The sequence below is a fragment of the Bubalus kerabau genome, chromosome 21 (genome assembly GCF_029407905.1).
Source record: "Bubalus kerabau isolate K-KA32 ecotype Philippines breed swamp buffalo chromosome 21, PCC_UOA_SB_1v2, whole genome shotgun sequence".
Lineage (NCBI taxonomy): Eukaryota > Metazoa > Chordata > Mammalia > Artiodactyla > Bovidae > Bubalus > Bubalus kerabau.
In genome coordinates this window covers 46,613,102-46,635,184 of record NC_073644.1, presented here as the reverse complement: position 1 = coordinate 46,635,184, position 22,083 = coordinate 46,613,102, and the positions used below count along the sequence as shown (strand labels likewise).

General features: G+C 45.6%; 1 protein-coding gene across 9 annotated transcripts in view; it reads right to left on the bottom strand.

Moving 5' to 3' along the window:
- The window catches only part of LDLRAD4 (low density lipoprotein receptor class A domain containing 4), a 165,518-nt gene that overhangs the window by 12,441 nt on the left and 130,994 nt on the right, over positions 1 to 22,083 (bottom strand). For 7 of the 9 annotated variants that reach the window (XM_055559138.1, XM_055559144.1, XM_055559139.1 and 4 more), the window contains one exon: positions 7,435 to 7,589. In XM_055559138.1, the coding sequence (XP_055415113.1) occupies positions 7,435 to 7,589 (155 nt within the window). Of the gene's footprint in view, positions 1 to 7,434; positions 7,590 to 12,117; positions 12,183 to 22,083 lie in introns of all 9 variants that reach the window. The other 2 variants (XM_055559145.1, XM_055559146.1) reach the window with 1 other exon arrangement.

Here is a 22,083-nt window from a genome sequence, read left to right as displayed (position 1 = left end):
GTTCCAATTTCTTGCCAATCCTGATCTTCTAGTTTCTTGATAACCAGTCCAAGTGGGTGTGATGTGGCATCTCACTCTGGTTTTGGCCTGTGTATGGTTAGTATGTTAAGTCGGGGTTCTCCAGAGAAACAGGAGACAGATTGATTATAGGCACCAACCACGTGTTCATGGAGGCAGAGAGGTCCCACATTTGCAATGTGTAAGATGGAAAACCAGGAAAGCCAGTGGTATAATTCAGTCCAAATAATGAAGAACTGAGAACCGGGGAGGCCACTGATATATGTTGTGGATTTCCAAGGCCCCCAAACCAGGAGCTCTGATGTCCAAGGGCAGGAGAAAATCAACATCCCAGCTCAAGAAAAGAGAGGAAGAAAGAACGTGTCCATCCTCCACCTTCTTGTTTTACCCAGGCCCTCAGGGATTGGATGATGCTCACCCACACTGGTGAAGGCAGATTTTCTTCACTCTGTCCACTGAGTTGAATGGCTATCTCTTCTGGAATGACTCTGACAGACACACCCAAAAGTAATGCTTTATCCAGGCATTGTTTAGCTCAGTCAGGTTGACACATAAAATTAACCATCACAATTAGTGATCCTGAGCTCTTCTCATGTGCTTGTTGGCTATTTGTATTATCTTCCTTGGAGAAGTATCTACTCAGGTTCTTTGCCTATTTCAAATCTGCCTAAATTAAAATTATGTTGACTTACTTTGTTGTTATAAAAGTTCTTTATGCTTTTTGAATATCGATATGTGATTTGCAAATATTTTCTCCCATTCTGTGAGTTGCCTTTCAATCTCTTGATAGCGTCCTGTGATAAGGTTAAGATTTTAATTTTTGAAGTCCAATTTACCGATTTTTTTTCTTTGGTTGCCTGTGCTTTTGGTGTCAGATCCAAGATACCATTGCCAAATCCAATGTCACGAAGCTTTTTCCCTATTGTTTTAAGAGTTTAATAGTTTTAACTTGTACATTTAGGTTTTGATACGTTTTGAATTAACTTTTTGTATATGCTAGTAGATAAGGGTTCAATTTTTGCAGTTATTTTTTGCAGTGTTTTTTTGCAATGAACACTCAGTTTTCCCAACACATTTTTTAAGTGTCCTTTCTCCTTGAATGGTCTTTGGAACCCCTGTTGGAAATCACCTGACCATACATGGTAGTTGAGTCGCTAAGTCATGTCTGACAAATCTGCAACCCCATGGACTGTAGCCCACCAGGTTCCTCTGTTCATGGAATTTTCCAGGCAAGAATACTGGAGTGGGTTGCAAATTCCTTCTCCAGGGGATCTTCCGGACCCAGGAATCGAACCCAGGTCTCCTGCATTGCAGGTGGATTCCTGCATTACTGGCAGATTCTTTTACTGACTGAGCTACAAGGGAAGCCCCTCTGACCATACATGGGGGAGTTTATTTCCAGGCTCTCTATTCTATCCTATTGGTCTAAATGTTTGTCTTTATTGCATTCTGGTAATTTTTGAAATCAAGAAGTATGTAATTTCCAACTTCGTTATTCTTTTTCAACATTATTTTGGCTATGGGCGAAGTGGAGTCCCATGAATTTCAGGATGGGCTTTTCTATTTCTGCAGAAAAACATCGCTGTGATTTTGACAGGGCTCATACTGGCTCTGTGGATTGCTCTCGGTAGTTCCCATATCTTAACAGTATCAAGTCTTTCGGTCCATGAACCCAAGATACCTTTCCATTTACTTGAGAATGATTTTCTTTCAGCAACACTACAAACCATTCATATTCGTGGTTAAGTTTACTCCTAAGTATTTTATTCTGTTTGATGTTAGAGTAAACTGAACTGTTTTCTTTTTGGATTGTTTGTTGTTAGTGTAAACAAACACAACTGATTTTGGGGGAGGGGGTTGATTTTGTGTCCTGCAACTTTGCTGAACTTATTAGTTCTAGTGGAGTTTTTGTTTATTAGTTAATTGGAATGCTTAGGGTTTCTTACATATCATGTCATCTACAAAGAGAGGTAAGTTTGCTTTTCCCTCTCCTACTGCGATGCATTTCTTTCTTGCCTTGCTGCTCCAGCTGTGTTGGACAGAAGTGGTGAAAGCACACATCCTCCTTCTTTGTCCAGGTCTGGCAGGGAAGCTCTCAGTCATTCACTGCTGTGTATCATGTTCACTGTGGGCTTTTCACAGATGACTTCACTATGCTGAGGCAGCTTCCCTGTATCTTAGTTTGTTGAATGTTTTTATTATGAAAGGGTGTTGAATTATGTTAGATACCTTTTTTGTATCAATGAGACGATCATGTAGTTTTTTTCCTTTCACTCTGTTAGGTGAATTACATAGATTGATTTCATAATGTGGAACCCTCCATGCATTCCAGAAATAAACCCCACTTGGTCATGGTGATATAATCCTTTTATTATGCTGCTGAATTCTCATTTGTTAGTGCCGTTGAGGATTCTTGCATCAGTGTTTATTTGGGATGTTGGCCATTGGTTTCTTTTCCTGTTGTGTCTTTGTCTGGTTTTGGTACTGGGGCAATGCTGGCCTATAAAATGAGTTCAAAAGTGTTCCATCCTTTTCAATTTTGGGGGAGGAGTCTGAGGACTGGTGTCAATTCTTTGAATGTTTTGTAGAATTCACCAGTTAAGCCATTTAGTCTAGGAAATTTCTTTGTTGGAAGGTCTTTGATTATTGATTCAATCTCCTTACTAGTTATAGATCAATTCATATTTTCTCTTTCTTCAGGACTCAGTCTTAGGAGGGAGTTTCTAGGAATCTGTCCATTTCACCTGGGTTATTATTTTTATTCAATATGTTGATATATAAGTGCTCAGAGTACTAATACTCTTTTTTTGTCTGTATCTCTTAGATTTTTTCCCACCCAAAGGATACCATCCTTATAGCACTGAAAGAGAGTCATCTGTGACCATGATTCACTGGCTGGTGCTGTGAGCTGCAGCTGAAGCCCACTTGCTGCTGTAGGGCCATGGGCACTGTGACCACATGAGACCACCCCATGCCCCCAACGTTCTTGGTGTAGCTTTCAGCTAAACTCTCCTTTCAATACACAGAGGACCACAGGGATCATCAGATTTGGGAACTGGAAACACCCAGGACAGTGTTTTCCACACTGTGAATTGCAGCCTCTTGAAGAGCTAAGTGGTATGTCTAAGTGGTATCAATTTAAGTGGTATGTCTTTCCTACACATTCGGTTAAAGTGGTCAGACATTCTGAAGGTCTCTGATCTGAGCCAATTCTCACTCATTTTGGATGGGAGGAAACTGAGGCCCAAGGAGGATACATGACTCGCTGGAGGTGACACAGCCAGTGTGTATAAAGCAAGATCACTGCTGGATATTTCAGTTTCTACCCAAGGGTTCCTCACAGCAAATGAACATTATCATATGGCCTCAAATATTTGAAATTTTATTTTACTCCCTGTTCCAGGATGAAAAGCATAGCTAAAACTGATGTTTGGGTATTTAGCAACAACTTTGCCATCTGATAAAGAAGCCTGAGTGCCAAAGAACTGATGCTTTTGAACTGTGGTGCTGGAGAAGACTCTTGGACAGCAAGGAGATCAAACCAGTCAAACATAAAGGAACTCAACCCTGATTATTATATTGGAAGGATTGATATTGAAGCTGAAGCTCCAATACTTTGGCCATCTGATGCAAAGAACTGACTCATTGAAAAAGACCCTGATGCTGAGAAAGAGGGCAGGAGAAGAAGGACGACAGAGGATGAGATGGTTGGATGGCATCAGTGACTCAACGGACATAAGTTTGAGCAAACTCAGGGAGATACTGATGAACAGAGAGGCATGGCATGCCATTCATGGGGTCGCAAAGAGTCAGACACAACTTAGCGACCAAACAACAACAAAAGTCCATTTTTTCTTGTTTCTTCCCTATTCCCAGACAGATTCTTCAGTCGTACTGACTTTTCCACCCAGGCAACACTAACAGCTTAGGCGCTGGTGACTGTCCTCTCCAGCACTTCCCCTTATCCACCTTGGGCATCCATCATCAGACTTCTCAAGACTTCTTCCCTCCCAACTTGATTCAGTGTAGACCACATCCCCTAAGGGAAAGACAAACCATGAAGGAAGTTCTCCTGGGAGGAAAACAAAGGGACTCCTTTACTGTCCAGAACAATCAACAGCTAGAGAAAGCCTACAGGCCCAGAACCAAATCCAAGAGGAGGACTGTGATGCCTCCTGGGCTGGGGGCAGGGCCAGTGAGCAGTCAGGCTTCCAGAGGAAGTAGCCTGGGAACCAGAGAGCTCAGGGCCAAACACTGTGAGCCTCCTTTCAGGCCACGTGCCTTCCCGCCGTGGAGCTGGTCGGGGAGGAGCAGAGCCATCCTAGCCACCTCCCTTAGATGCCCAGGTCAGCCTCCCCAACAGGGACCACTCAGAATCAAGATAATTCAGAGAACACTTTTCTTCCCCAGAACAAACCACATCAATTTTTAAGGACTAAGTAAAAGCAAACTTTACCAGCAGATGAACAGAAGTAACACATGAACATAGCCTTATCACAAGAGCCTTAACAATGGGGACCAAGCTTCTGTCCACCACCCCCTCCTGGGTCCTTCCTGGCCTTCCTCTGCAGCATTAGTTTGTAGCCCGAACAACATCAGGCTTACTATTGGTCACACTTGACTTTATACCAAAATCGTATCAGTAACTTGATCAACTGCATCTTGAGATTTAACTCTAAATGGATTTTGGCGGGTACCAAAAATCAAATCCATCCTCAGAGAACAAATAAGAAAATTCCAAACTCACATAAACCAGGCTCTATAGGGATTCCCTGATGGAGCAGTGGATAATAATCTGCCTGCCAAAGCAGGGGACATGGGTTCGATCCCTGGTCCAGGAAAATTCCACATGCCATGAAGCAACTAAGCCACGTGCCACAGCTCTTCAGCCTCTCTAGAGCCCACAAGCTGCAAGTGCTGAAGCTGGAGCAAATAAAGCCAGTGCTTCACAACAGAAGGAGCCACTGCAGTGAGGAACCCACGCACCACGACTAGAGAAAGCCCACTGCACAGCAACGAAGACCCAGTGTCACAGCCAAAATAACGAAGTTTAAAGAAAATGGTTCTACATACTAAGAGCAGACTCCCTCAGAAAGAACACATAGCTTTTTATCACAAACCCACTTAACTGCTGCTACCACTACTGAAGCATTTCCTTTTCTTGTAACTTAACTGTAGCCAATTGACTGATAGCTCTTTTTCATTTTCATCCAGAAATGGCTGCTTCCACCAAATTTAGCACTGGTCCCTCCTACTGCCCTGGCCCCCTGGAAAGGCATTTCAGGGACACTGTGGTGATGCAGGCTCACTAGCCTTGCCAAAACAGCCTCCATCTGTCCCTCTCTTGGCAAAGAAGTGTGTCCTTCCACAGGTCTTGGGGGCAGCAAGGGGCCACATGAGGAAAGGGCTATGACTGCACAAAGCAAATCCTTCAAAACTGAGCAAGCTGGGCCCAAAGGGGCCACTGATCCAACCCACCTTTTCCCAGAGGGCTCTCTGTGAGAACCCGGGCTGTCACGGCTACTGAGGCCCCAGCTTGCCTTTCCCTTCTGGATAAAGGGAAAGCCCATTAGTGCAGAAAAGGAGTCAAGTTTCCTCAACCACATCAGAACATCTACATGTCCAGCCTCTCCTCAAAAACAAAAGCGGACTATTGGGCTTCATTGTTCCACCTTGACTATCAGCTCTTCCCCCAAGAAATATATAAAACTAACATTAACCAATAGTGTTAAATCAAACTTTCTAGAAGATGATAAATTAGATGCCCAGCCCTTCTCACACCCCTTTAAAATAAACACACTCTTTACTAACATGGTTGTGGAGACCTCACACGGTTCCAAAACAAATGGGCCAAAAGGCCCACAGAAGTGCGGGAGTCCCAGCAATGCATTGGCTCAGAGCCCTGGATGCTCACGCACGGGGAGGCCGGCAGGGGGTGCACCACACCTACCAGCTGCCAACAGCAGGCACGGTGGCTTCTGGGATGCAGATAGCAGACACCGCACCTCCAAACCCTGGCCACCTCCAAAGAAGCACAAACCACACGAGGCCATGGGTAGCCCGGCCCCTCTAGGCCCCTTGTGGGGAGGCTGGCTGCGTGTTGGGGCATCCAGAAGGGCACCTTGAAACTGCCTCACCCCACAGCCTCCTACAGTTTTCAGCCTCCTGCTCTGCACCCCTCCCCACACACAAATGGACTCTGGAGACCCCCAGCCTCCCACAAGACAGAAAATACCACCAAAAATAGCCACAGCACTGCTGATGGGGGGAGGCTGGGGTTCACTGTGACGTTTCTTCGACTGGTGGGTACCAGGCCCACGTCCACTAAATGACCCAGGGAACGAAGGCAGGCAGAGCCCACACCAAGACCCTCTGATGAGGCAGGTTCCCTGTGGACACGCCTAGCTTGGGGAATGCGGGCAAAGGCTCTCGTCACGGCTCTCGTCACTGCTGTCGTCCCCAAGGCAGCCACGAGACCCACGTGTGTAGCAGCATCAGTGCGACTACCTAAGGGCCCCTAGGGAGGATGGGGCGGGGCTGAGGGGGTGCACTCAGGCTCAGAGCATCACTACAGCAGCGTCCCTGCACCGTGACAGCCACAGATGGTCCCCGGTGGGACCCTGACTGTGAGCGGGTCACACTGTTCTCCCAGAGCCACGTGAAGGGCGGTGGTACCTCTCAGGAGCCCTAAGGGAAGAGGTAGTAATTAGGGGGAAGAAGTGCCGCCAGGTGGGGGACACGTTCCTGGGCAGCGACCCCCAGCACTCCAGGATCCCATCTGTGTCATGTCCCAACTAGACATGAAACAGAGCCCTGGCCTGGACTGAACAGTTTCTGGTCACTGTGTAAACATGCATCATGAGTTTGTGAAACCTCTGGGAGCGGTATTCACACCTCCCTGGTTTTATCAGAAGAAAAATCCAAGCCCTGGGATACACAGGCCCGGCACAGGGACTCAGGGAGGAAATGCGGCAGGAAGGGGATGTAGAGGGCGAGGGAAGGCAGAGGCCTCCCTCAGGGCTGACCTGAAGGCCCCTGTCCCTGTGGGTCTGGAGGCACAGACACTGTCCCTGTAGGTCTGGGGGCAGCACCCAGCCGTCCCACTCTTTCCCAGACTCTGGCTGCCAGGGACACAGGACACTGGAGAAACCTCAGCTCCACTCACGGGGACAACAGATCTGAAGCCCATATAACCCACCAGTCTTCATGCCCTGGCAGCTGGCACCCTCACAGCCCTTCCCTGCTGAGCCACCGTCTCACGGTGCAGGCAGGGACGCAGGATGCATCGGTGACCATCGCACCCTGACCTGGGCATTCCGTGAGGTGGATTTATGAGCTGAGCCCAGTGCCATCCTGTGCCCGTGCTCCCAGCCCCAGCCTTACCCCCAGGGAGACCCAGCCCCAGCCCACACTTACCAGCTGCGGCCTGTCCTCCTGCCTCTGGCCCTGCCCCGGGCGGTGGATGAAGGACCGGGTGGATGCTCTGTAGTGGTTCAGCAGGCAGAAGATGACCACGACCATCACTGTGACCACCACCACCACCACAACCACCTGAGCGAACTCCAGCTCCGCTGCGACGAAGAGGAGAGTTGTCAGCCAGGCATGGGGCCACCCCCTCCCAGACCCTCCAGGGACAGAAACTTCTCCAGGCCTGCTGCCTGAGGGTATCGCCATATGGCTAACAGGTGAGGGAGGAAGGCCCCAGCTGCTTAGACAGGTTCTGTCCTGAGATGGACCCATGTCACATGGGACAGGCAGCCACCACTCGGGGACCTTTCCCAGGGCAGGCAGCTCCTGGGTTCCATCTCCCGGGACACGAGAGGCTCAGGGCCCGGTCCCTGGCAGACCCCCCCCACCCCTAGAGGTTGAAACTATGATTCCCAAAGCATCTCCCCATGGCCGCGCAGCACCCTGGAGGGAAGAGGCACCACCCAGAGAAAGGACAGGACACATCTCCACTGGGTTCCCACTGCGCCGTTACATAAGTCTGTCTAAACCACACACTCCCCACCCATGCATTCACCAGCAGTGTGTGGGGGCGTGGGTGCCAGTGCTTCTGTGGGAAGCGGAGCCCAGGGCCAGCCCTGTGTAATCCTGTGGGGTTAGAAGGAGGGTCTTCCTGAACCCATGAGTCCCATCCTGTGGCACCATCCTCCACCCCACCCTTGGCTCCCCCTTCACACCTGAGGGACAGAGACTGACAAATGCGCCTGCCAGGCCAGGCAGGGGATGGGGCGGCAGCAGGGCCCAGGTGGGTGGGCTGGATGCACCCCGGCCCATGACTGGGCTCCCTACGGTAGCTGTCCGCTCTGCTCTGTTGTGCTCTGGACACCCAAGGCCTCGTGGCTGGTGGGCAGGGGCTTGTCTGCACTTGTACATCCTCGGGGAGGAAGCCCCCAGAAGCTACAAAGCACTATCAGAATCATCATGGCAGCACCTCCGGGAAACTGAAATCACTGCCTGTCTGAGGGCCAGGGCTGGGACTCTGCAGCTGGGCTGCAGACACCAGCGTGACCTCGTTTATCCTCACATGCTGTGGGCATGACACACGTGTGAGGCAGAAACACTTCTTCACAACGCTCTGCCTGCACACAACTGTCCGTGTCTAGGACTCAGTGGTGCCCGTGTGACTGAACCCCAAAACCCATCCCCGAGGACACAGATGAGGCTGCGTGAGCAATGAGGAGCCCACCTCCATCATCTTGTGCTCCTGACGGCAGGCAAAGTGGTGGACTGAGGACAGACTCCAGAGCCCAAACTGGGTTCTGGGGCACCCACTGCATAGGTGCCCACCTGGAGGATCGCTCCTGCAGGCAGACTGAGGCCCATCCTGGCCGCCAAGCACAAGGTGGGCATCTTAGGAAGGGGACCACTGTTCTGGGGACAAGCAGACAGGAAGCATGGAATCAAGGGCTGCCAATGTGGCACCGAGACTGAACCTAAGAAAATGCCTTGTTTTACCGACTTTTATTTCTATTTTGTGAATGAACAGCAGTGCCGGGAGCCATCTCCCAGCATATTGCATATTGAGTGCAGCACTTTCACAGCATCATCTTTCAGGATCTGGAATAGCTCAACTGGAATTCTATCACTGCCTTGAGCCAGCGTGAGGAACTCCGCCCGTGGCAAAGGTCATGAGGAAGGAGGCTCGGCATACGCAAAGGCCGGATCGAGCCTCAGGAGTCCCCCTGGAAATTCTCGAGCATCTACCCCGAAAACCAGAGTCTGCCTACTTTACTGCTTTGTGCTCTCACCTACACCTCTGACTTTACAGAGGGCTGTCCCCCACTACCTCTCTCTGAAAAAGAGTTAACTTACAGCTCCAGTTAATAAAGGTCCTGGGTCTGATAGTGTTTCAACCTAAAGTCTCCTTTGGAAGTCCTCTAGCCTGCCTGAATAGGTTTTTCTGGCCACATGTGATTGCTCAGAGCCTCCCAACTGTGAGAGGCATGAGATGTTCTAAACTGTCTAAATACAGATTCCTTTGAGCAGTTAAAAGATTGATTAGAAATTGTATTGGTGAAGGGTTTTTCACTTGTTGGGCCAATGTTTGCTGCTAAGTCTCCATATCCCTTACCTGCTGTGTCCCTGGCAGTGTTTGTAACCTTGGACCCTTGAGTTAATTCTTTTATTTGTTATAGCCCACCACACCTTTGCCCTATAGGAATGCAACTTTATCCAATGCTTTTGGAGCGTGGCTCCTGACCAATCACCTTTAGAGAAAAATAAGTTTTCTGAAGAAAGGGTCTTAAAATGTTAACAGGCCTCCGGGCCAGAAGATGATGCAAATCACCTAAACTTTTGCATATGATAAGTTTGCAGGAAAAAAGCCTGGCTTACTGCATGACTCTACCCCTTCCCCCATTATCCTCTATGCATAACTTAAGGTATAAAAACTACTTTGGAAAGTAAAGTGCGGGCCTTGTTCACTGAAACTTGGTCTCCCCATGTCGTTCTTTCTCTCACCTTCTGGCTGAATTATTCAGCCTCTTTTCTCCACTGAATTTCCTCACTGAGCTATCCTTATTTCAGCCTCTTTTCTCCACTGAATTCCCTCACTGAGCTATCCTTATTCTATTACTCTTTATATCCTTAATTAACGTTTAAATAAACTGTTGTTTCCTGATCGCCGATGCCGTCTCCTCTTCGAAACCCCTGACTCCACCGGGGCTGGACCCCCACAGAGCAGAGTATTCAAAACTTGCCTTTCAGGCTGCCTTGTGCCCTGGAATTGATAAATGTTTTCTCTTCTCAAGAAAACTGTACTGCTTTTTGGATGATGACTTCAGTGAGGGGCCTTACACACCTCTACATGCGTTAAGGCTTCACTTGGAAGCTGTCAGCCCATGTCATCTTGTTCTGAATATGGAAGGCTATGCAGATGACCATTTGCAGCAAATCAATCAAATTACATTGTCATACTTCTATGGACATTTGCGGAGATATATTTGCTTCACTTGAAAAGTATTTTTATTATAAAAAAATAATGAAGATGCCTTTAAAATGTAAAGAACATATATGGAAATAGTGTACAACATACAAGTTCCCCGCACGAGCCAGCAGCTCTCACCGCGATGCCATGTCATCCAGGGCACAATTCAGCCACTGTGTGTACCTGTCTTTCACGTCTTGAATAAGGGCTTTCTTCTTGTCAATGAATGGAATTGCTGTACAAATATATTGTTCTTTTTTTCCACTCAATACTTCACAAACATCTTTAAACAAGATCTCATTCCCCAGTTCCTAAACACGAAACACTGGACCTTGCATTCTCTAAGTGGCTGCTCTTTACACGGCTGGATTTCTTTTTTCTACCATGATCAAAAATATTTGTGTGTGACCCACACTTGTGAGCATCCCTAAGCAGAGATTCCACACACTGACACGACCTTCTACACTTGCTCTTGTCAGAGAGAGGGAAGGGAATCTCCTGCCTCATGGCTCCAGACGCTGGGCCCTTTCCATTTGTACTAATTTGCAGGGGAGGTGGGGGCGGAGGGCAAAAACATGTATCTTGTTGTCATTTGTATTTCCCTGGTTACTAGTGATTGTGATCTTTCCCTATGATTAGTGGTAATTTGTATTTTTTATTCATATTAGTTCATATTATTTTATTTGTAGCTTTCTCATTTGTAAGCAGTCTTTACATATTATGGCTATACATCTTATCTGCTACACGTGTTACAAATATTTTCTCCTGGTCTGTCACTTCTTGAAACTTTTCTGTGGGTTTAGAGATAATATAAATTTTTATGCCATCATATATTGTTATAATCTTTTTCCTTTATGGCTTCAAAGCTTCTCATTGATTAGAAAGGTCTTCTCTCCAATACTCTATAAATATTTTTCTTCTAAGATTTTTATAGCTTGTTTTTTATTTGCTCTGGATCTTTATTTCTTTTGGTCTGAACAGGACAACAGCACCTAGAACCTTATGTATTATCTGACAAACATGACTCTTCTGACCTAATATCACACTAAAAAGTTCAGTACAAGCAAGGGGAGATAGTCTTCAGCTATGGGGACTGCACAGAAGCCTTCGTCTTTCTTTCAGAGGGAAAGAACTATTTAAACACCACCTGCTCTCAGGCTGTGCTGAGCCAGCTCTCTGGTCAGTGTGCTCCCTCTCGGGCCCTCCCTCCTGCACTGCTGAGGCTGGCGGCCCTCCAGGGCTATGGTCCCGCTGTACCCTTAAACATGACTCATTACCCCAAAGAGCTCTATGTGGATGACATCTACCAGCATTTACCATATTTGAAATTAAAACTGAAGATGTTAAATATTTTTTCATTAAAAATAAACTCACCACATGTTAACACAAGTAACAAAATAACTCCCCGGTACCATCTCACTTAACACCATGCACATCTCCACCCCTACATGCCGCCCAACGGCTTCACCTGTACCCACGGGATGTGTGGCTAACCATGACAGATGAGTGGTTCTTGTCTGCTTGTCCTTTCATGGGGGCTGTGGCGGCCACCAGGGCTGAGCCCCCACCTCCGGCCCCAAGGTTCCCTCTGTGAAGGCCCTCCGTTCACTGACCTGTGTGACACACACAGTCCTGGAGAAAACGCACAGACCTTGAGCATGACTGACCTGCAAGCATTCACAGTTGGGTGGGATTCGTCCTGGGTTCTGTCTGCAGACAAAGGGCCCTGAAACTAATCAAAGCAGGTCAGTGGTTTCCGGGGGACCTATGTACATTCCACTGAGGCACTAACTCTCAAAATCTGTAAAGACTCTGTGTCTCTACATGAACCAGAGGCCCTTGGAGACATTTATGTGTCTTGTGTGCCTGTTAGGGCGACTCTGGTCAGAGGTGATGGCTCTGTCCATTACAGATTCCCATTCTTTGAGGTTTATGACTATGCTATAAAATTCTGCCCTGAGATGAAATTTTCCACATAAAACTTACACCCTGGAATTTGGCCTTTAAAACACAAAATAGTACATTTTAGTAAGTTTGCTACATTTAAAGTCATGAATGAGGATTTTAAAAGAACACGAACTTTACATTCCTACAGACTCAAAACATAGTAGTAGTTTATTTGACATTTGTGGACATCAGCCTATAGCAAAGAATAATTCACTAATGTATTTTTAGTGTTTAAAAAACTAACACAGAGAGCTATTTATCTAGAAATGTTCAATGCCCTACATGTGTTCCAACCACTGTGCCTCACGCCCCATCATTTTGTAAAAATGTTACATGGTTTGACTCAGCTACCAAGCTGACAGCAGATTAAACATTTCTTAAATAAATCAGTCTAAGTTAAATAACCCTAAAACAGCTGCATAACAGCAATGAAGTCCCTGTATTAATGCACTATGGAGTTGACCTGCACACTATTGATACCATGACAGTACTTTTTCCCTCTATTGAAAAAAAGAATTATTATTATCCTGTGTTTGTCTCAATATTTATTTTCACAACAGTTAAGCTTCTCCCTAAGTGGCTTTTACTTAGAGAACCACAGTTACTCTTGCAAACCCAGGAGAAAATGGAAAGCAGTATGAAGTTTATACTTTACGTGGATAAATTCAGGGCCAGTTAGACCCCAGTCTGGTTCCAGTTCTGCCATCTGACTCCATCAGCTGCAAAAGCTGTTTTCTCATGTGTAAAATAAAGCCAAGTCCTCCACTGTATAGCCAGTGGGAGCATGAAATAAAATAACCCCTTGAAACTGTGTACTCAAAGTGTGGTCCAGAGTGATGGATGGTTAGAAACACAGGAAATTGGGTGCCATCCCACACTGGCTCAACCAGAGCCTGCATTTTAACAAAACCCCTAGGTGGCTTCTGAAACTTTGGACTAATCCAGAGTCCTCATCTGGATTAAACAAGCAAACTGAAGTTCAGAAAACCTGTGACCTGTGCGCCATACAGAAGAAACAAGGTGGAACCAGGGCCCACGACTGCTACTCAACACGACTTTCAAGAGTGGAGCTCTCTTAAGATTGCAAGTATCAAGGGAACATTTTATGAAAGAATGGGCACAATAAAGGACAGAACCAATAAGGACCTAACAGAAGCATAAGAGATTAAAGAGGTGACAAGAATACACAGGAGAACCATACAAAAAAAAAGGTCTTAATGACTTGGATAACCATGATAGTGTGATCATGTACCTAGAGCTTGATATCCTGGAGTATGAGATCAAGTGGGCCTTAGGAAGCATTACTATCAACAAAAGCTAGCAGAGGTGATGGAATTCCAGCTGAGCTATTTCAAATCCTAAAAGATGATGCTGCACTCAATATATCAGCATATTTGGAAAACTCAGCAGTGGGTTCAGGACTGCAAAAGGTCAGTTTTCAATCCTAAAGAAGAGCAAGCCAAAGAATGTTCAAACTTCTGTAAAACTGTACTCATTTCACATGCTAGCAAGTTATGCTCAAAATCCTTCAAGCTAGGCTTTGGCAGTATATGAACCGAGAATTTCCAAATGTACAAGATGGATTTAGAAATAGCAGAGGAACCAGAGATCAAATTGCCAGCATCCACTGGATCACAGAGAAAGCAAGGGAATTCCAGAAAAATATCTACTTTGCCTTCATTTACTACACTAAAACTTATGACTGTGTGGATCACAATACACTGTGGAAAATTCTTAAAGAGATGGGAATACCAGACTACCTTACCTTCTCCTAAGAAACCTGCATGTGGGTCAAGAAGCAACATTGAGAGTCAGACATGGAAGCACTGACCGGTTAGAAATTGGGAAAGTGAAAGTGAAAGTCCCTCAGTCACGTCCAACTCTTTGCGATCCCATAGAGTGTAATCCCCATGGCCTGGAGTTCTCCAGGCCAGAATACTGGAGTGGGTAGACTTTCCCTTCTCCAGGGGATCTTCCCGACCCAGAAATCGAACTGGGATCTCCTACATCACAGGCAGATTTTTTTACCAACTGAGCTATGAGGGAAGCCCTGAAATTGGGAAAGGAGTACATCAAAGCTGTATACTGTCACCCTGCTTATTTAACTTATATGCAGAGTACATCAAGCAAAATACCAGGTTAGATCAATCATAAGCTGGAATCAAGATTGTCAGGAGAAAAATCAACAACCTCAGGTACGCAGATGACACCACTCTAATGGCAGAAACTAACGAGGAACTAAAGAGTCTCTTGATGAGGGTGAAAGAGGAGAATGAAAAAGCTGGCTAAAACCCAGCATTCAAAAAACTAAGATCAAAGCAGCTGGTCCCAACACTTCATGGCAAATAGAAAGGGGAAAAGTGGAAGCAGTGACAGATTATATTTTCGTGGGCTCCAAAATCACTGTGGATGGTGACTGCAGCCATGAAATTAAAATATACTTACTCCTTGGAAGGAAAGCTATGACAAACCTAGACAGCATATTAAAAAGGAGAAACATGACTTTGCTGACAAAGGCCCATATAGTCAAAGGTATGGTTTTTCCAGTACTCATGTATGAACTAAGAGTTGGACCATAAAGAAGGCTGAGCACCAAAGAACTGATGCTTTCAAATTGTGGTGCTGGAAAAGACTCTTGAGAATCCCATAGAAAGCATGGAAATCAAACCAGTCAATTGTAAAGAAATCAACCCTGAATATTCACTGGGAGGACTGTTGCTGAAGCTCCAATAACTTTGGCCAACTGATGCGAAAAGCCGACTCATCACAAAAGACTCTGAGGCTGGGAAAGATTGGGGGCAGGAGGAGAAGGGGGAGACAGAGAATGAGATGGCTGGATGGCATCACTAACTCAACAGACATGTTTTTTCAGTCGTTCAGTCATATCTGACTCTTTTGAGACCCCATGGACTGCAGCACACCAGGCTTCCCTGTCCTTCACCATCTCCTAGAGCTTGCTCAAACTCATGTCCATTGAGTTGGTGATGCCATCCAACCATCTTATCCTCTGTCATCCACTTCTCCTCCTAACTTCCATCTTTCCCAGCATCAGGGGCTTTTCTAATGAACTGGCTCTTCGTATTAGGTGGCCAAGGTATTGAAGCTTCCGTTTCAGCATCAGTCCTTCCAATGAATATTCAGGGTTGATTTCCCTTAGGACTGACTGGTTGGATCTCCTTGCAGTCCAAGGGACTCTCAAGAGTCTTCTCTAACACCACAGTTCAAAAGCATCAATTCTTCGGCACTCAGCTTTCTTTATGGTCCAACTCTCACATCCATATATGACTACTGGAAAAACCATAGCTTTGACTAGATGGACCTTTGTCAGTAATGTCTCTGCTTTTTAATATGCTGTCTAGGTGGGTCCAGAGAAGGCAATGGCACCCCACTCCAGTACTCTTGCCTGGAAAACCCCATGGATGCAGGAGCCTGGTAGGCTGCAGTCCAAGGGGTCGCTAAGAGTCGGACACGACTGCGCGACTTCACTTTCACTTTTCACTTTCATGCATTGGAGAAGGAAATGGCAACCCACTCCAGTGTTCTTGCCTGGAGAATCCCAGGGACGGGGGAGCCTGGTGGGCTGCCGTCTATGGGTCGCACAGGGTCGGACATGACTGAAGCAACTTAGCAGCAGCAGCAGCAGCTAGGATGGTCAGAGCTTTTCTTCCAAGGAGCAAGCGTCTTTTAATTTCATGGCTGCAGTCACCATCTGCAGTGATTTTGGAGCCCAAGAAAATAAAGTCTGTCACTGTTTCCATTGTTTCCCCATCTATTTGCCATGAATGGGACCGGATGCCATGATCTCAGTTTTTTGAATGTTGAGTTTTAAGCCAGCTTTTTCACTCTCTTACCTTCATCAAGAGGCTCTTTAGTTCCTCTTTGCTTTCTGTCAGATGGGTGGTGTCATCTGCATAGCTGAGGTTATTGATACCTCAATGGACATGAGTCTGAGCAAACCCCAGGAGATAATGAAGGACAGGCTGCCGAGCTGCAGTCCATGGGGTCACAAAGAGTCAGACATGACTTAGCAACTGAACAACAATAATGTATCATGACCAATTGGGATTTTTTCCAGGACTGAAAGGTTAGCTTAACATCCAAAAATCATTTAAAGTGATATACTATTATAAGTAAACAAATGAAAAAAAGCTGGCTTAAAGCTTAGGGGAAAAAAAAAAAACAGAGAAAGTATTTGGCAAAAACGCAACACCTTTTTATCATAAAAACACTCAACAAACTGGGAACAGAAGGGCATCAACCAAAGCTCACAGCTAATTATTATACTTGTGGTGAAAAGCTGGCTTTGAAACTAGATCAAAATGAAGCACTAATACATGCTACCACATGAGAAAACCTTGAAGATATCATGCTACGTGAAAGAAGGCTGTCACAAAAGACACTGATGTGAAGTATCCCAAGCAGGCAGATTCAGAGACTAGTAGGAGATGAGTGGTGGGCTAAAGCTGGGAGCTTGGGAGAAAAGGTGGATGGCTAGTAATGGGCTTCAAGTTTCTGTTCAGACTGACAGAAATGTTCTAAATTTAGATCACGGTGATGGTTTTGCAATTCTGTGAATATACTAAAAACTACTGAATTCTATACTTTAAATAGAGGAATTGTACTGCATATGTGAAATATCTCAATAATGGTGATATAATAAAAAGAACTATGAAATGAAAGTATTCGGCAAATAGCACTTCATAAGTTTAAAAACACCTCTACATGTAAACGCTGATTCATAAAACCAAGTTTTACCTATGCAACTCAGATAATAAACTCCTAAGAAACACCTCGAACTTGGACCACTTCACCAAGTTCTGGTTTCCTTCTATACTCCAACTGGGAACCATGACTTCCTGATAAACTATTTGTAGATGACAAGTTTTCTTTTTCATGGCCTTGTTTCTCATCTCGGAATTCCAAGAGTGAAATACAACATTAAAAACTGAAGGGAGCACACCACTAATCACCCCACCATGGAAAAATCATACCTACACTCTTTACTGTGTAAGAATTTCCTTAAAAGGGTTAAAATCCAGGCTGACTACCCAGTGCCAAGCCCATCAAGCACACAAGTGACAATATGTCTTATCCACTCTACCAAACACTACTCATGCTTCGGCCCACGGCACATCTCCACGTGGCTGTGGAAGACAGCTCATTCCCTTCCCTAACCGTGGGGTTACCCATCTGGCCTTCAGAGAGAAAGGAAACTAAACAGTGATTTTAAGCCAACTCACAATCCACAAGGCAGTCAGTGCAATAGTGAAGGTATGCTTGGGCTCTGCACGTAAGGGTCTGTGTTTGTCCTGGGCTGGGGTAAGAGATGTATTTCTCCCTCTAGGTCAGAGTTTAAAAAGTCAGAAAGACACCCACTGAAAAAGTAACTGACTATTCAAGTATTTCATTTTTCCCAATTAAACAAGGTAAGTCATCTTCTTCCCCAAAGCTCCATCATCATGGGAACATACTAGAAACACACTGATGAAGGTCTGACTTGCATCAGTCACACCACCTTCTTCCTCATCACCCCCTGATGCCCTAAGAGTGTCAAAGGTCCAACAAAGCCACTCGTGCATAGTAAGTGGCAGACAATACCGAGTGCTGTTGAGTCTCACTGGCCTCACTCACAGGTGACCGCTCAGCTCTGCAGTATTGCTTTCATGCCTGCTAACACAGCATACATTCTGCAGCCCATGGGTCAAGGAATAAGTTTTGATTTCAAGTCTCAACATTTAAGAAATACATTTCATAAGATGATAGCTACCATAGTGATTCCTCTGATGGATCTAGCCACAGAAAACTGAAAGTCTTCTTGAAGAGATTCACACTCCAGATGCCATTAAGAATACTCATGAATCATGAAAAGAGCTCAAAAGACCAACATTAATAGGAGTTTGAAAGAAGTTGATTCCAGCCTTCATGGATGACTTTCGACAGGTTCAAGATTTCAATGGAGGAAGTTAACTGCAGATGTGGTAGAAACAGCAACAGGTAAGGTTCAGTGCATGAGCTCTGAATGAGTGTCACCACGCTACGTGCCTCTGGAGAGCCTTCCTGCAGTGCAGTCAGGACAGTCCTTGGGACCATGAAGAGCACTCCCACAAACACCTCCTCCACTCATCAGGTTCCTCAGCTGCGGTGTTTAATCACTGGCAGAAATGGTTTATCCTCTCATGTATTTCTTTAAAAATCTTAATTATCTCATTTACTCAGAAACAGTGCTCAACAATTTAACTACAAGCAAAGGCACCCCACTCCAGTATTCTTGCCTGGAAAATCCCATGGATGGAGGAGCCTGGTAGGCTGCAGTCCATGGGGTCGCTAAGAGTCGGATACAACTGAGTGACTTCACTTTCATGCATTGGAGAAGGAAATGGCAACCCACTCCAGTGTTCTTGCCTGGAGAATCCCAGGGACGCGGGAGCCTGTTGGGCTGCCGTCTATGGGGTCGCACAGAGTCGGACACGACTGAAGTGACTTAGCAGCAGCAGCAACAAGATCTTAAGGAGCTGTAAAGTGTGCATCTATTTCTCACTGAGAAATTTTCAAAATTCCAAATTCTATGACTTGAGGAAATGTAAGTGGGTGGTGCCCTAAAGAAAGGGTAAACTGCAACAGCTACACTGACTGAGGTCCATTTCGAAAGGACCAACAAGACTCATTATCTGCATGCTGTCACCCAAATAACTGCAACAGTCCATGTCCAGTTAAAAGCCCCCAAATCTTTCAGCTTTTCAAACACAGAACCTGAAGAACAGCTACAGGATAGGGCCTATAATACCAAATTGGGTTGCCCCCTGAGATGTAAGATCTGCAAACTGGGAGGTTTTACACACCCCTGACACAATCAAGGCCAGTGGCCCAGGGACACAATCAAGGCCAGTTTACAAGTGTAAAAACAGAATCACAGACATTCTCCTAAAGTCACAGCGGTCATGTGGAAACACAGGACTAGGATCATGGTTTTCCTTTATTCCACACATACTTGAACCATCTGACAAAACAGCCAGTCACAGCACCAAACAGCTCACAGCTCACCTGCAGACTCTTGGTGGTAATTTCGACTCCAGGTCTGCATTCCAGGTCCTACGTCTCATCAACCACATCAATAGGAGCTGCTGCATCCTGAACACTGATGCTGAGATTGGAGTTTTTAAAAATTATTCTCAAGATAAAAGGTCAAAAATGAAAAAGGAGGCTTGATCGCATGAAGACCCTTTCACAGACAAACTAAGATAAACTGTCTGATTTCTCATCTTGTGGAAAAAAGATTAAATTCAAAACTCATAGAGGAGAAAATTTTTCTGTTTTCAAAATCCTGTCACTTCAGTGACCTACTCAGACTGCTGGGTCATGTGAAATGCGCCTTCTCAGGGGTCCCTGGAAAAGGAGTGAGCTCTACTTCTTCCTGCCAGCCTGTTGGGGCTAGCGAAGCAGAGTCCTGGCCCAGGAAGCAAGAGCCCGACTCCTTTGGGTCTGAGACGGTGCCGAGTTACCTATCACTCCAAACACCTGCGCAGAAGCCACAGAGGGAAAGCCAGTGATCTGAGTTCTTCCTACAGTTGCCTTGCCTACGAAGCAAAAGGGCACTCTTGCCATCACCTCATCCACTGAGGGCTTCAAATCCTTGAAAATCATTCCCTGATTCCTCTATTTGAACAACATAATTTTGGAAAGAAAAAATAAAAGCAAACCAGGAACTGAGGAGTTCTACTCTTTCTGCTTCCCTGGTAGCTCAGATGGTAAAGGGTCTGTCTGCAATGTGGGAGACCGGGGTTCGATCCCTGGGTCTGGAAGATCACCTGGAAAAGGAAATGGCAACCCACTCCAGTATTCTTGTCTGGAGAATCCCATGAACGAAGGAGCCTGTCGGACTACAGTCCATGGGGTCACAAAGAGTCGGACATGACTGAGCAACTAACACAACACTTTCACTCTTTCTGCTAACACTTAATTTAAAATCCAAGCAGATGGAGAGACCAATCAAGGGGATCCTTGGTTCTAACACCCAACCCAGTCTATCCTGAATGGCAGACTGGGCATTTTACAGGCAGAAGCTGATGCCCTGCCCTGGTTAGAGGGCGCTAGGGCTCTGACCAGATGCAGCAGTAATCTCAAAAACCACGTGATATCTTGAAGCTCGAAGAGGCCTAACTAACCAGCTCCTGAGCCAAGGAATTTGAAGCCAGGAAAAGGCATGATTTGGCCAAGGTCACTGAAGAAGTAATTTGTGTAGCTTCTACGAGAACTCAGCTTCCCCACTCTCAAGCAGTGTGACCTTGGTATCCAGACTTTGAAGAAATAATCCAGACTCTGAAGAAATCCAGACTTTGTACATATATACATATATGCACATATATACATAAATGTGTTTATACATATGTGTATATTTACACACAAACATGATATGCACATACATATATTTAGAAATTCTAAAGAGGCTAACATGCTCATTGCAGTTTTAATGGACTGGGTCGCACATGTAATTAACAGTTCATAAAAATTACTCGGCTGGAGCATCCAGACATTCTCCATGAATGCTGTTTCAAGGCAAGTGCCATTCCCAGGTCCCTGATGTTCCTTCATTCCTTCACAGGTCAGGGGGTGAGTCCCAGAAGCAAGCGGCAATGCTTCAGAGTCCTGTTACAAAGCAGATGTTGTTCTAATTGGGCTGGAGAAACAGTTTGTTATTAATTAGTCAACAATTATTCATTGAGGAAAAATCAAAGTAGGGATTCTCTCTTTCTTTCAAGAGACCTTTAGAGTCATTAATGACTGGGGATCACCATCAGGACTCAAGTGTTCCTTTCATCCACAGTAATAACCCTCAGTGGCCTTGGCAACCATGGAGGCGATCACATTCTCCAGCAGTAGCACCTCTGACCTGCTTCAACAGCCTGCCCTGCTGGCCAGAGCAGCCAGGGAAGACGGAGAAACAGGGCCACAGATAGGCCCCATCCTGAGTGGTCTTTCAGGAGTCTTTCTCCTCGTGAGGACTCACTGCTTCTTGTTTTCTCCTGCCAGAGAGACGCCTCCAGAAGGGATGCTTGAATGCACCCCACTGCCATGGTACAGTCCTGCTCCATCCTCCCTGGTCTATTTTGGTACAAGGGTAAGAATTCCAGACAGCTTGGATAATAAACAAATTGTGTGATGTGCAGACAAATTTGGCAGTGGTTGCTTAGGAACTGACAACAGTGCAATCAAGAGGCGATCTCCCAGAGCAGCCCACACCAACACCTCTTAAAGAGACAATCAAAGTTCACAAAAACCATTCATTATATTTCAATAAGGAAATTTGTTATACCTTGAAAAATGATTAAATTTTTTGTCTTAAAACTTTTTTAGAAATTCAAATTCAACGTGGAAATAATGAGACCGGTTGTTAAGAATCTGGATGCACTGGTGTCCAGTGTACAGGATCTTCAGTGATTCAAGGACAAGGAAGATGGTGATGATGGAAGTGTTGCCTGACATTTACAGAGTGAGGACTTCACACCAGACACTAAGACAAGTGTTAACCTCTTAACTCGCTTAACTACTCCTTGTCTCCCTATTAAAACCTCATCTAAAGGAAACTACCTTTAGGTACCAGTTTCGGAGGTCAACTTTAGATGAGGATCTTTTTCAAAATGCAGGTAAAGTCTAGCATTTGTTTGCCATTTTCCTAGGCCTGATAACTG